The 15,845-nt window shown below is 40.6% G+C and overlaps 1 protein-coding gene across 2 annotated transcripts in view; it reads left to right on the top strand.

Moving 5' to 3' along the window:
* DLC1 (DLC1 Rho GTPase activating protein) overlaps positions 1-15,845 on the top strand; it is a 411,515-nt gene that overhangs the window by 366,644 nt on the left and 29,026 nt on the right. For both annotated transcript variants that reach the window (NM_001313797.1, NM_001145071.1), the window contains 1 exon segment: positions 14,479-14,550. In NM_001313797.1, coding sequence (NP_001300726.1) covers positions 14,479-14,550 — 72 coding nt within the window.

The raw sequence follows: 15,845 nt of genomic DNA, 5'->3' as shown, positions 1-15,845 counted from the left end.
CATCCCTTGTTGGTGAGATGGAGCGGTGTAGCCTAGGCACAGCCATCCATTACAGAAAGAGTCATGCGGGTGGCATATATGACGCATTTGGATTAAAAAAAAAAAATCACAGCTCTGGACAAGTTAGAATACTGAGTCTCAAATTACATTTTTTCCCCCAAACTCTGTTTGCTGAAGGGATGAGGGAAAATAATAGCCCAGCAGAACTCCGAATGTAAATCTATCAGCAGCTCCAAGAGGTTGACTAATTCAGCATCCATCTGGACTGCAGGCTGGTCCTCTGCAGAGATAATTTGCAGACCATAAGTGTGGAATTAATGGAGGCACCCAGTGCCATCTTGGCTTGCAGGCTGGAGCAGATGGTCAGAGGGGTGCCCTGTAAGTCAATAGCCCCCCTAATAGAAGAACTAAAATCCTGGGGAATGAGTGTCAAATAGTTAGCAGATGTGCATTCAGAAGTTATTTCAAGACATTTTCTGAGAAAATGTTGGCAATTGCGTGTATTAACTTTTATTGTGGCATGCCAGATTTACAGCGTGGCCCAAGCCCGGCTGCATATTTTTTTCATTAGCACTACTGTTCAGAGTTTAAAATGAAGCACAACAGACTGACTTTCTCCTCCAGCTGCTTTAAAAGTTTGCTTTTGACCAAAAAAAAAAAAAAAAAGAGAGAGAGAGAGGATTTTATTTTCATTCAATCTGAGTGACACCTTACACCAAACTAGCCAGAAGCTCAAGAACAGGGACTGACCTTGTTTCCCAACTCCAACTCCACAGGATCAAAATGAGTAGCTTCCAACTTAAATCTTTCCCTAGAGTGGATGAGAAATAGGGTTTTGTTGACTTGCCTGTGACTTTAGCTTACCAATATTAGATCTTAGGAGAAACACCAGTTACTCCTTAAGAGTGAAAAGTTTGCGCAGTTAGGCAATTGATTATGGCTAATTGAAAGCAGTGTTCCAAGTTTTCATACACTGGGCCAACCAAAGGATTTTCCATAGTTCTGGAGGGAAGGTGAGAGGCCAGATGCCCTTTAACCTAAAACCTTTTTTGTTGTTGTTTTATTATTTTGTTACTGGTTAATATTATGGCTTGAAGAGCAAAGATTAAGCAAAATGTAAGGGTGTTTTTACATTAAAAAGGAATATTTGGTTGCTTCTGAAAAAATACCAGATTAATAGAAAAGCATATTATGATTGAATGTTATTACTGGGAAGAGAGTGAGAAATGTATATAGTACTTCAACTCTTTCTTGTAGAACCAGCATGGGACCTAGAAGGGATATGGGAGGCCCCATTATGATGCCTTCCAATCAGAGGCTTGGTGGGATTCCAAGAGGTGGTTTGGAATACAAAAATAAGTACTTGAGTTTCCCTTGGTGTCCCCATGGAGATTTTAAGCCATGATGCAATGTTAAAATGAGAGTGGTATTTTTATGACTGAGGCAGGTAAATATGGCATTTCAAAATATGCAGGAACGGGTGATTTGATCCACAAGAATGAGGGCATCCAAAGTACAGTGGGTGAAGTGAATCGTATATTTTTGGAGAGAGCCTTGTACTGGACAGGATGGTCCAGTATTGTAAACACGAGTTTCTCATGCTTAAATCTCCTTCCTAGCAACAGGAAGACGGAAATGAGGCCATGCAAAAAAAAAAAAAAAAAAAAAAAACCTGAAGGGCTCCAGACAATACTTGACCCACCCTAGCATTTTCCCTGTACAGCTAGAAGACTTGCAAAAGTAAAAATAACTTCAGATGTTTCCCCTTCCTCTCTGGATATTACCAGATCACTAAAGACTGAATTCTTGGAGCTTTAGAACACTATAGTCAAACCTGGCCTCATGGTATAATGGGCATCAAGGCTCATGTCATGCCAAAGCTGTTCTCAAAATTATAAAACAGACCTGGGGAGAAAGGTAATCTTAAATTTTTCTGTTTGCATAGTTCAGTGACGAGAATTCTGTGAGTTGGGACCCAGTAGAGGAAAGAATTTAATTTCTAAACATGGTCATTCTTCTGAGTTTAACTGAGTGCTCATTTTCACAGGATTTAACCTTAAGATACTTTGGAGTGGTGGGATTTCAGTGCAAAGGAATGATGCATGCAGCATTCAGGACCTAAAAAGTTTTCCTTGCAGTGGTGATCAAGGTGAATTAATGCCCAACCAGAACATGTTAACATCCGAACACCATGTCCCGAAAAAGCGAAGTCCCCAGTTCCTCTCCTGAAATTAAGAGGAAAAATGCTCTTCTGGGGCAGTTTTCACCATTGTCCTTCTGTCTGATTCTGGGCCTTTTTCCTCTGGAGGAATTCTGAGAAGTGAGGGTCATTCTTCCTTTTTTAAGAAAGACAGTGCTGCTGGGCATCTGGGTGGTTCAGTTGGTTAAGTGTCTGCCTTCAGCTCAGGTCACGATCTTAGGGTCCTGGGATCCAGCCCCTCTTTGGACTCCCTGCTCCCTCTGCCTGCTGCTCCCCTTGCTTGTACTCTCTCCAGCTTGCTCTGTCAAATAAAGAAGTCTTAAAAAAATATTTTTATAAAGGCAGTGATGTAAGATTAAAATTTGCCTTATAGGAATGGGTTACTGGTATGAGTGCTGTCAGTGGTGTTTTCTTTCAACCTCAAATTAGTCAGAAATCTAATTAATGGAAAAGGGTAAGATTCCCAGCCTAGAAGGGCTCTTCCTGTCTCTGCCCCTTTCCTTGTGGGATCCTGTGTTATTGTTAAGGATTATCATGATCAATGATAAGGAGTTGGGAGTAGTCCTGCTGGGGGTTCTCTAATTAGGTCTACTCTGCCTTAACATTTTTTTCAGTCTACCTTCCTTGCCATGGTGGGCTGGAAGAAAGCCTTGCGTATTTAGCTTGTATATTTTTTTTTCCAAAAATTTTTTCCAAAAATATACAAAAATTTGTATATTTTTGCTTGTCTCTCACAAGCAACGGTCAACCGTCTTTAGTATGAATGTTCCTTTTTCGTTTTTTATAAAAAATCCACAGACTTTTGACAGAATACTAATAGTATTCTGTATAGAATATAGTATAGAAGCAGAAATTCATCGCCAAGTTTGCTCTTACTATCACGTTTCACCTTCGCCTCAGCGACCCTGAAAAAGCAGATGGGATGATTCCCCTTTTACAGATGAGGAAATCAGGTCTTGGAGATCCCTGGGTGGCGCAGCGGTTTGGCGCCTGCCTTTGGCCCAGGGCGCGATCCTGGAAACCTGGGATCGAATCCCACGTCGGGCTCCCGGTGCATGGAGCCTGCTTCTCCCTCTGCTTGTGTCTCTGCATCTCTCCCTCTCTCTGTGTGACTATCATAAAAAATAAATAAATAAATAAAATAAAGGAAATCAGGTCTTGGGAGAGAGAGTTCCATTCCTTGCTTCAGATCACTCACTGTCCATGACAGAGCTAGGATTTCTACCAGGTGTGTGTGGCTGTCGTGTGCAACTCAGGGGACTCTGCTTGGCTGGAGTTGGTTCTGTTTAGAAGACAATATTGTGTGGCTCTGGAGAGCCTCACAGTTACTTTGCAAGTCTCCTAGGGGGCTCGAACTCCTGGGTGGGGAGCTGTAACTTCAGGGTCCAGAATTAACCAGTGAGAGGTTTTTGCATCCTCTCTCAGGGGCCTAGGGCATGGACACCTGAGCCTTTGTCTTTAACATTTCAGGAGGGAATCTGGGATTCCATTTCCTAGCTTCTGTGGACTGCCCTGAATAATGCTTTATTCCATAAAAGTATCTGAAAATACTACTTTTTTTTTTTAAGATTTTATTTATTTATTCATGAGAGACACAGAGAGGCAGAGACATAGGCAGGGTCCCTGTAGGAGGATCCTGATGCGGGGCTTGATCCCAGGACCCCGAGATCACAACCTGAGCCAAAGGCAGATGCTCAACCACTGAATCTCCCTGGTGCCCCTGAAAATACTACTTCTAAGGGGATATTTTCTTCTAGATGTCAGTGAAAACCTTTGAATAACATCTTGAGAATGGCTGCCTGTTAACAGATAATGCCCCTGGACACCAAAGGGTAAAACTTACACCTGACTAAGTCCCTCTCCAACAGTGCTCATGTGGGAGGTGATTTCTCTTAATCATTCAGCCTTGTATTTTATTTTGCTACTAAACCGAGTTTCACAGTGGAAAGCATACCCCTTTTCCATTCACACAAACCTCTGCTTGGTGGCCTTTTCATGTCTTACCCCCTCCTGTCCCCAGGAGGAAAATCAAAAACTCACCGAAGGCTGAGGTCAGTGAAGCTAGAGTCCTCAGATGCCTTTGACACCTCCCATCCACATTTTGTTCTCTTCCTGCCCCACCTCTGAGTGTCCCGCAGAGAGGATTGGAGGCTGCTTCCTGAAGCTTGTCAGAAAGGCGCCTTCCTTCTCCTTGCAGGAGTCTCTGGAGGATGTGTGAGGGACAGAAGGTTTCCACACCCTGAGGTTGTCGCATTTCCGAGGCTGTGAGCACTGAGAAAGCCACAAGGAAGGGACCCTGGAGGTGAAATGGCTGCGCTACAGCCTCGCCTTGCCCTTGGTCACAGCCAGGTGACAAAGTAGATCTAAGATGCTAGAATTCTGAAATCATCTTCACTCCTGAGCCTGGAGAAACTAAATGCACAGGGGACCATCTCCACACAGCTCCCATGTTCAAACTGGATAGCATGAAAAAGGGATCTTCCATGATGCCTGTGCATTTCTAAGTCATTTCAGGGGAAATTCCAGAACTTTGCAATGGCAGCCTGGAAAAACATCGCCTCTTCCCCAGTGAGGGGCAGCCGAGAGGCCTGGTAGTTCAGTGACTAGGCCAAGGTCATATGTGTGTTTAAACAGTGTTTCAGACCCCTTCCTGCCCACATGTGTGAAAAAAGACAAAAAATGGGGAGAACAACAAAATGAGGGCCTTAATGTCTGGAGGAAAAATGTATCCATATAGAAACAGAAGCCTTTCTAAATAAACAGATGGACCCAAATTAAAGTTTGACCATTAGATCATGTGTGTCTGGGGAGCTGGTTGTCACCAGCATTTTTAATGAAAATAATTCTTTAGCTCACCTAAAAGACAATAGGCCTTATTTTTTCTTACACTTGTTGGCACAAAACTGAGAAGGTCCAGTTATACAGTGTTTCCTGCTTGAGGTTAGACATAAGAATGCCTAAAGGCAGCTTCCATTCACCAGTGTCTACCATGTTTTTATTTTTATTCGTCTTTGTGTAAGGCAACTTAATGTTTTGTTCTATTCTTTTTTTTTCTCTCTGTTAGAATGGCCTAAAACCTGAGTGGACAGCCTTTTTTTTTTTTTTTTTTTTTTTAAGATTTTATTTCTTTATTTGACAGAGAGCACAAGCAAGGGGAGAGGGAGAAGCTGGCTGCCCACTAAGCAGGGAGCTCTATATGGGGCTCCATCCAGGACCCTGGGATCATGACCTGAGCTGAAGGCAGACACTTAACCCACTGAGCCCCCCTAGCCACCCCCTGAGTGGACAGCTTCTCTAGAGTTCCTCTCTACTCCCTTTCTCACTTAAGTTGACAGAATTATTTCTGTTTCCCTCTCTAGGGCAATGTTGAACTTGGGGCAAAAGCTGAAGGTTGGGGTTGGGAGCTACTTAGTAGAAAAAAATTTGCTAACATGTAAATGAAAGAATTGATATGCCTGCAAACCTTTCATCTTGGAGATGGGAGGGGCTCACTTCAGGTTTGTTACCAGGTATTTGCCTTGAATCATAAGTTATAAAGGAAGTGAATTATATAATCTTAAAACATCTGCTTCATTTTGTGAAAAAAAAAAAAAAACTCAGAAAACTAAAAGCCCTTACAAGTATGTTATTTAGATTGTTTCCTTGCTTGAAATGGTTTTCTTAATCTATGCAATTATCTTTAAAAGGTTTTATATTTTAAGAACTGTTTCAAGTCATTTTTCTTAGCAAGGCATGCTTGGAAATGCATAAATATTTGTTGTAGAATACTATAAGTGTGTGTGTGTGTGTGTGTGTGTGTGTGTGTGTGTGTGTGTGTGTAAACCAAAATTGTTTTTTTTTAATCCACCCCACATAAAAATGAAATAGAAAGAGGTGATGATGCATTATCCATTTCCTGAATAGTTTATTTTCACTTTAGTTTTGACTTCTTTATGCTGGGTAGTAAGTACCAATTTCCGATTAGCTGGGAGGTATTTTCAGTTCCTGGAAGTAACTGGATCAGTTTAAGTCTGGAATACCTGAGTTCAAACCATGTCAACCATGGGATCAGATGAATACAGATCCCTTTGCCTTTGTGAGAGAAGAGCGCATATTTCTTAATATGAAGAAACAGTATTTTGCAAACACTTGAACTAATTGATCCCCAAAGGGGATTTCAGTTGATTTCATTTCAGCATTGCTGGAGTTTCTCTTCAAGTGCATAATCCCAGGTAGAGGTTTGTAGGGTGTGTCTCAGGGTTTTCTTCTTTCAAGGCAAAACCATTTATTAAGTTGTCATCACATCATTGGGCAAAATGGGTCCTTTTTTTCCACTTTATATTATTTCTAGGAATGTTCTTTATTAGAAAGCAACATATCGGCCTCCAGACCTCAAGCAGGAGAAAGAGAGAGAAAAAACACTTGAAAACTTTCACAAATTTGCAGTTTTTCCTTGTACTGAAAAACAGTCTGGTGATTTAAAAGTAACCTTTGCAGGCAGTTGAATTATGCATAAAGTGGTCTAGCTGGGGAGAGCAGGGTAGTTCCAGAACCTTAAGCAAATTACCTGTACTCTGAATCAGCTTCCTACTGGTTCAGAGAAAAGATGAGGAGCTCCAAGAAGCATTTCTTCACCCAGCCCACTGATTCTGTAGAAGCCAGGATGCTGGCGAGGGGAAGCACAAACATAGAAGCTCAGTAAGCAGAGGAAAATTCAGGGCTTTCTCTGGGTTTCCTAAGCGTACTCCTCCTATTGAGATGAATTTTAGTTTGACAACTGTAGACACACACATAAGCAAAAATATGTAGAGGTTTGAGTTCCCTGTAATATGAGCACAGGCTTCATGAGACAAACCAAGGATTTAATGTATTAAATAAAAATATTATAGGAATTAATGTATTAAAAAGCAAATTAAAAATTTTCACAATAAACTTCAGTAAATCTGCAAAATTGGGGAGCTGAACTGTTGATCCAGTTTCTTGAGGGAAGAAAAATCTCTCCACGTGTAATTGATGATGAATCTGGAAGCTTAACAGTAGAAATGGAACCTATTCTAAAGGTTGTCTCAGAGAGAAGGGGAAATTGGCATAAAGGAAATCTCAGAAACGTGGGGAATTTACAAAGCCTCTGGCAATCCCAGATTTGTAGATGAGGAAACAGGTCCAGAGAGATTATTTTCTGAAGGCTACTTAACAAAGCAATGCATTCTTTCCTGGACCTGTTTTCCTCACCTGTTACAGGTGATACGTCAGCCTCTTTCTGTGATGAGTTATCAGACTCTCAGATGCAAAGCTGTTTTACATCTGAGGAACTGATGTTGGTTGGCTGCGCCATGGGTAATCAGGCTAAGGGGTGCTTATATGTGCTCTGTGGGATAACCTGCTTTCCACCCCACACTTCCCTCCCTTTGTCAGTGTTACAGTAAATCCCACTGCTCACTATTCTTTCACAGACACCTGTGCATCAGCACCGCTCCTCCTGACTTACACTGTCTCCTTCACCGCGGATCTTCTCTCCCCCACCCAGTCTTCTATGTGATATCCTAACCCCTCCTTAAATAAAGACCGAGCATAAACCAGGTGCTCAAGCAGCCCAGCTCCCACCTCTAAGTTCAGGCTGTCACATCGCCTTCTCCTCTGTACTATATTACGTATAGGAAGTTCCTAGTTTGCTTTTTTTTTCTTTCTTTGTAAGAAAAAGCTATAGTGTGAGAATAATACATTTCAAACCAGTTGCTCTGGTAGGGCACAAATAACCATTTTTTAAATGGAATAGAAAAATGTAAGGATGCATTATGTATTTTAAGTGTTATTTGATGAAACTCGTTTCAGTTGGCATTGCTTCTGCAAACACGTGTTTGTGTACGTAAATAATGCGTGTGTGATACACGCATGCATATGTACAATTGTGTACCAGGTTATAATGTAAACTGTATTTCTTATTATGGATCCTGGTCAGAAAAATTAAGACCACTTTGCAAGAAAAAAAATCATGCTGTATTTATGTAATATTTCTTTATCAAGCAACTACGTTGTGTTTTCCACACTACTGTGGGTGCTTGGGATATATCAGAGAGGAAAGTAGACAAACTTGCCCTTTCAGAGCTTACAGAGGAGAGACAGAAAGTAAACATAATAAATGTTTTGGAAGGGAAAAAAATAAATCAGGAAGGGGAGTACAGGGTGGGTGAGAAGAGGCCAATGTGGCTAGATGATAGCCACAGGGAGATGGGGTGACCAATGTGGTGTATGAAGAAGCTAGAGTGTGCAGGCCATAGTTAGGACTTGGGCTTTCACCTATAACATGGGGACTCGTTGCTGCCTGTACCAGGTCACTTGGGACTTAACAAACACAAGGGCCTTAGAATAGCCCTTAGGAAACCAGATCTTTCCTTAGTAGAGAATCATAGGACACCATGTACTCAACTGTGAATTACCTTTCCATTTGGCTTCCTGCTTCGGGGCAGGAACCTGTGTCTGATTATCCCTGACCACAGCTGACAGCACACTTAGTAGATGTTCAATAAATTAAAACTGAGTAAAGGGGAAAATGAAGGATGATTGGCTTCACGTAAATGTATGACTATACTAGAATATACCTAAAGGTGGACCTGGGTCAGCTACTGTTGGGCTAACAGCCTTAGAATTAATATCAACTGGTCTTCCAGAAGCTTCCTAACTGGTTTATTTCAGAATATGCACACCAGATGTTCAGAATGTTTTTAGGCATCTGAGAGTAGGAATGTTGTTAAGTTGCTAGTCAAAATCTTTGCTGTGATTAGATAACGTTAGAGTGTAATAGATATTAATATATGCATTCTGCTATCTGACCTAGCCCATCTCGGAATTCATTTTACATATAACTCCTGATAACTACTCTTTGGCAGTTGTTTCTGTTTAACATTTATTTTTATTAATTGATAAAGGAAAGGGGGTCATATTATAGTTCTTTGTTTTTGAAGGAAGGATAATCTTAATGGATTCTCTTTTCCTTCAAACAACTATATTTGTGCTTCCAATGTGGAAGAGTCATCTTCTCAGGATATACAAATGAATTAAGAAGCTTTTGATAGGTGCACCTCACCCAGCATGGGGGGAAAGATGGGGCAGAGAAGTTGATGGGATAGAGAGAAGGGGAAATTTGGGGTGGTAGTGAGAACAGATTAAGAGCTCGCAGCATGAGAGAGCATGGTGTCTCCTAGGAACCCCAAGGAGTTCGGGAAGATGAACAAAGCTTGCATTTGGAGGCCTTCCAGGAGCCAAATGGAAAAGGCAGAGGCCAAATGAAGGTTGTGGGTCTGCTGAGAAGTTTGGATTATATCTGGAAGGTGACAAAGTCATTGAAGAATCAGAAGCAGGGGGCTGACATAATGAATTATGTGCTTCATAAAAGCGAATCCAGGGTTCAGGTATTCTTGGACTAGGACAGATTTGTTGTGGACAGGGAGGGGCAAAGCTTATCACCAAATTTAGTTGGGACACTATTAAAATAATCTGGGGAGAAAGAGTTCCTGAAGCAAGAATACAGAGCAGTGTAGTCTGGATCAGTTGTTCTCAATCCAGGCTACCCTTAAATTTACCTAGAGAGCTTTTTTAAAAAGGTGCTTCCTGGGTACTCCCTAGACTGAGAAAACCCAAATGCCTGGGAGTGGGTGGTGGTTGGTGGTTTTAGAAAGCTCCCCCAACATGGTGCCTATTGCATACAGAGCTGAGAACCACTGAGATCAGGGTTTTAAAGCCATGGTGCGCTTCTCCAGTGGGCTGACATGTGAAGCCCACCTGCCCAGTATATATGGGCCCAGCTGCGTGGCAGTCCTGTAAACTTGGCCAACTCATTGGAGGCTGGAAAATCGGTAAGAACAATCTCCTTCTGTTGGAATTAATCTGTGTGACCAGGGGAGAGAAATGAATTTTGTTTTGGATTAGAAAATACTACATGCCTTCACATAGCTTAAGGAGCTGCTCTGTGGTTGTAAAAGCATCAGCATTTCCATGGATCTTTACCCATAGGTCTGTCATATTTGGGGGAATCCAAGGAATCTGGAAAGTGCTTGAATTTTCTTGCATTCCTCCAATTCCTTAGACTTTTAACAGCTACATTCTGTGTAGCTGTGGCATTTGCCTTGAGTCCTGATTTTGGTAGCATGTTGTCAAAGAAGGCAGAGAGCCTGACAGTTCCCACTGTGAAGGTAGGGCACACAGAAGATGGAAGTAATCACATCCTGGACCCAATTACTGTTGCTCAACCGGTTAAGATCAGCGGGTTCAACAGAATGATGACGGCGCTGGGGGATTTCTGTTTAACTCACTGTTGAGGGGTAGGGGGAAGATAGGGTCATCCCATAGTGCCAGGAAATGTGCAAATATGGACTAAATGGCTCCCAGCCTTACGCAAAAGAGTCTCCTGGACCTCATTCATCTTATACAACTAACCACTAAAGCTGTTTCCAATAAATATTTCCTGTTTCCTCCTTAACACATTTTGTCTGTTGTTTGCTCAGAGAAAATCCAGGTATTAAAGTGACCTTGTATTTCCATTGTACTTTTAGTTTCTGATTGCATTTTTGCCTGGTGGAGAATATTTTTAAAAAGTCATCCTCATAGTTGCATATACTGAAGAAAAAGTCATACCTTAGAGCCAGGGGAGAGGCCTCCAAAAACAGACATCGGGATTTAGTGACTAAGAAATGCAATATGTACATGGTTTTAATATGTTAAGTGTTGCTTGTTGTTCTATATTTTTTAAGGGAAGAAACTGTCTTGCTCATGGGAGGGGTAGAAGGGGAGAGAGAGAGACTTGTAAGCAGGCTCCCTGCCCAGTGCAGAGACCAACACAGGGGTCTCTCTCACAGCCCTGAGACCATGACTTGAGCCAAAATCAAGAGTCAGACGCTTAACTGACTGAGCCACCCAAGAGCCCCTGTCTTGTTTATTTATTAGTCTTAGTTCTCTCTGTACTGTGGTATTTGAATGTAAAGAAAACCCATTCTAAGAAGTTATTTCTCGAGGCACCTGGTTGGCTCAGTCGGTTAAGCATCTGTCTTCAGCTCAGGTCATGATCTCAGAGTCCTGAGATCCAGCCCCCAAGTTGGGCTCCTTGCTCAACTACTTCTCCCTCTGCCCCTCCCCCCCCCCCGCTCCCGCTCTCTCATTCTCAAGTAAATAATTTTTTTAAAAAAAAGAAGTTATAAAAAAAAAAAAGAAGTTATTTCTTTGCTTAGTTCCTCACCTCTGTATCTTGGGGATGATATTAGTAATCTGTGTTTTAGGATCAACGTGAAAAGGAAATGAATTAATATGCCTTAAATGCTTACAGGTCCTTGCAAATAGTAAGCACTCAATAAAAGTTAGCCATTGATAGAATTGTCAAGAGGCATCTGGGAGATCTGCTTAGAGAAGGCAGCATTTGGGATGGATCGACCTTGAAGGGCGAGTGAAATTTTACACTGAGAAGATGGGAGAGCATTTCATGCCAGGAAGTCACGGTGATGTATAGTGAGATGAGCAGTGAGCATCCTATGACTAGGAGATAGAGTGAATACAGGGAGCTGAACAATTAGGTTGCCTGCCTCATGGAGAGCCCAGAAAACCACACAGAGCTATTTAGACTAGATTTTCCAAGCAATGGCGCTCTAGTGAATTTGTGAGAGAGAGACAAGATCAAGGCTGTAGCTTTAGAGGTGTGATGGTTTCTCTGAGAGAGGAGAGAATTGAGATGTGGAATTTTAGTTGAGAGACAGAAAGGAAAGTAATGGTTTGCATTGGGCGGGGGGTGGCACGTGAAACTAGGAAAGGTGTTCTCTACCTGACTTAGATGTAGACATAGGTTCATTTCATGTTAAATAAAATGAAAATACTGATTTTTTTTTAAATCAGTACTTGCATTCGAATGTTATTACCATTTTCTCTTGATAATTGGAAATGAGTAGGAGTAAAGTCAAGAACTATTCCATTTATTTTTTTAAAAATGACAACTTTTTACAGTTTTTCCAGTGTTTTCATTCTGATTTCTACAGACACAGTGTGTTGAGTTTCCATTTGTTCTGCAACCCAAGTTTTCATGAGTGGGCATTCTTAAATGTAAGAGAGATAGAGACTTGCCTATTTCCCGTGTTTCATATCCAAAAGAAAGACACATTTTCATCTATTTCAGGGTAGGGAAAAGGAGGGTAACATTTCTGGATCTCTGAAGTTCTTGAAAATACTGATTTTTAGCCATTGTCATCCTTTAATTAGATTATCTGCTGAAGATGCAAACCTTTCCCTGCTCACATCAATTCTTTCTACCCACGTGGCCCTAAGCGGAGTGGCTATTTGGACATAGCGTTTTAAATGAATTTGTGGTCATTTGGCAGCTTTTCATTTTCCTTAGTGTTGGGAAGTGAGTAAGAGAATGACAATTCAGCAATAGGCATCTGTGGGCTCCTGAAATCACTCGGGGCCTTAAACAAGCAATATATATGAGAATGCTTGGTAATTTGTAAGGCATTATATAAATAAATGTAAAGGTTTTTAAGAAAATACCTCATATCTTAAGTGCCTCTTAGCAGGAAGCCATTTTAATCAGAAAATCAGGAACATCATGGTCTGAAGAGGTGGCAATATTAGCTGGTAAAGTGTGTCTAATTAAGGCTTTTGTGCATATGCTGACCCAGTGTCATGTCTGAATATAGTCAAAAAAGAGTGGACATTGAGAATTTCTGGTTACTCACCACTTGTTGAGTAAAATATTAAGAAAGCAAGAGCATATACTTTTTGATAATCCATTGTTCAGAGTCTAACAATCTGTTCCATGGAAATAACCTCCAAATAGTCAGGAGTGAGTTATTTAAAATATTTTTTTAAACAAACACTTAGCCTTTTTTTTTTCTTTCCATGTCTGTCTTTGAGCAGGGGCCACAGAGATAGAGAAAAAAAGTTTCTTCGTTCTGTAAAATAAAACGTTGAGCTTTTATAGGTTTTTCCAGCAATACAGTTTTCTGGAAAATGTTTATTTTATGATTTTATGTAAAGCTGCTTTCATTCCTTTCTGAGACAAGGTATATGTCATTACATTAAAAAATGTTAAGTACGGGTAATTCATACTGGACAATTCTTTTTTTGTTGTTTAGATTTTATTTATTTAATCATGAGAGAGGCAGAGACATAGGCAGAGGGAGAGGCAAGCTCCCCATAGGGAGTCTGATGTGGGACTCCATCCCAGGATCCCTAATCACAGCCTGAGCCAAAGGCAGACTCTCCACCAGTGAGGCACCCAGGTGCTCTTGAGTGTTTTTAATTGCCTTTCTTTACAGGCCAAGGAGCTCATGAAATAATAGGGAAAAAATACTTCGAACTGTAAAGTTACTAGGCAAAAGTAAGATATGTATACTTCTAATATGGATTGTGCACCTCCATCTGGCTTAGAGGAGAGATGCTTAATAAAGATTTGAATCCAGAATAAATTAAGCAATGTTGAGACATTAATAAATGAGTGAATCACCTTATACACCTAAGTACTCTAATGGCCTGAGGAAGGTGGAAAGAAGAATTGAAAGGATATTTTTTTGTGCAAGCAGAGAAACTAATGAAGGTGCCCTGGACCGCCTCTCTGAGTCAGTTTTAACAGGATTGTAAATATGTGCTTGAGTGAGTTTGAACACAGTGTGTCAGTTGCTCTTTCTTGGCCTTTCTGTTTATCAATACTATCTACAAGATGTTAACCACAAGGAAGTAGAGCTTTATTAGGCATTTCAGTCTGCCAAGACTGTGGGATTTATTGACTTAATGCCCTCTGGGTCACCTGGCAGCCTGGCCTCTACTGCTGGATGCACCTAAAGGCACATTGCCATGGCACCTGGGCCTTTTCTGTGCATCCTTTTGGGGGAAAGTCTGTTCCTTTGGGCAGGTTAGTCTTTTCCAGGGTGTCACATGTATTTGTGGCCATCTGTTGATGTGAAAAGTAAACCAGGTTAGACCATCTCGGCTCCAAAATATTTAATCCCTCTTCAACCTGCTTGTTACACCCTATTTTCATAGTCATTTGTAACCAGAACATAGAAGCAGCACAGAGTAACCTACTGCTAGGACCCCATTTTTATTTTTTAAGGAACGATAGATAAAAATGCATTTTTTAAAGTCTAAAAAGATGCACCATATTTTAAACCATTTGAACTGTGTGTTTGTTTGTTTGTTTGTTTTGCTTAGCCATTGTCAGGTGATGTATTTTGTGTATATAGCAAAATCAGAGTTTGTTAAGGAAGAAAGCAGGCTGAGGTACACATGACTGACATTTTTGTCTTTCTTCTGTTCTGTTGCAGAAATTGAAGCCAAGGAAGCTTGTGATTGGCTACGGGCAACAGGTTTCCCCCAGTATGCACAGCTTTACGAAGGTGAGTAGGGGAATGTTATTTTTGTTTTGTTTTGGTTGTTTTTTAATTAGCATGTTCATATCCTTGGTTCATGATATCACTGATCTACAATTTATTTTCCGATATTTTATCATTTATTAAAATATTTCATTAAGAAAACAATGGAGCAAGTCCTAAGACCTCCACCACTCAAAACAAAAGCTAGGACCTTGATAATAATGCACCCAATGTGTTGCCCCATTAGGTCCCTCCACTACCCCTTGCCCAAAGTAGCTGTCATCCTGAAACTTTTGTCATTTTCTTGCTTTCCTTTTAGATAGTTTTATGGCATTTTCCTAATATATAAAGTTTTATAAATTTGCTTTTACCCTTATAAAAGGGGTCTTATGCTCTATGTAATCTTGTAAGATTTAATTTTCTCCACTAATTGGTATATTAAGATTCTTCTGTACTGTGTGTCCCTCTAGATCACTTGCTTTGAATGCTGTGTAATAGCCTGTTGTGTGAGTAGACCACAGTTTATTCTCATTCATACTCTGATTGGTGGGCATTTTGGCTTTTTCTGTTTTGCTTTTATAAACTGTAGGCTTATGAACATTCTTGTACTGTTTTGTAGTCTCGTGGTACACCTGCAATAATTTGTCTTGTCCGTATACTGAGGAGCAGAATTACCATGTAATAGAAAACGTGTATGTTCAGTTTTATAATCCAGATTTTTCAAAAGTATCTGTATGAATTTTCATTCCTATTAGTAATATATAAAGATCCTGTTCATGTGCTTTCAATACTGGATATTGTCAGACTTTAATTTTTGCCAATCACCAGATATATTTTGACTTCCAATTCCCTAATCATAAATGATAATACTCGTTTCTTCATATCATCTGGCCATTTGTATTTGCTCTTCTGTGAAATGTCTGTTGCCCGTTTTTCTCATGAGCTGATTGCACTTTTCATAATGATTTATAACAGCTCTCTATTCTAAGTAGTAAGCCTTTCTTGGTCATGTATTGCAGATAGATAGTTCCCAGGTTATAATTAGACTTTTTATTTTTGTTTAGGTTGTCATTTAATGAATATTATTTTTTCTGTGCCATTCAAATTTTTAACTAAGGAAAAGGGACCTAAAAAAAAAAGGAAAGATCTAGGCCGATTTCCAATTTTTTACTCCTTCACTTCGTAATCAGTTCCCTGGGGGTCATTCAGATAACTGGCTGAGGATGAAGAGCTCCTCAGGTGTGACTCATCCTGAGCCTCTGGCTGCCCATAGTGGGTGGAGCATACCATACACGTGGCAAGATGAATAGGATGTTCAT

This window comes from Canis lupus, chromosome 16, assembly GCF_011100685.1.
Source record: "Canis lupus familiaris isolate Mischka breed German Shepherd chromosome 16, alternate assembly UU_Cfam_GSD_1.0, whole genome shotgun sequence".
NCBI classification, from domain to species: Eukaryota; Metazoa; Chordata; class Mammalia; order Carnivora; family Canidae; genus Canis; species Canis lupus.
The sequence above is the reverse complement of the archived record's forward strand: the minus strand, read 5'-3'. Positions and strand labels throughout refer to the sequence as shown.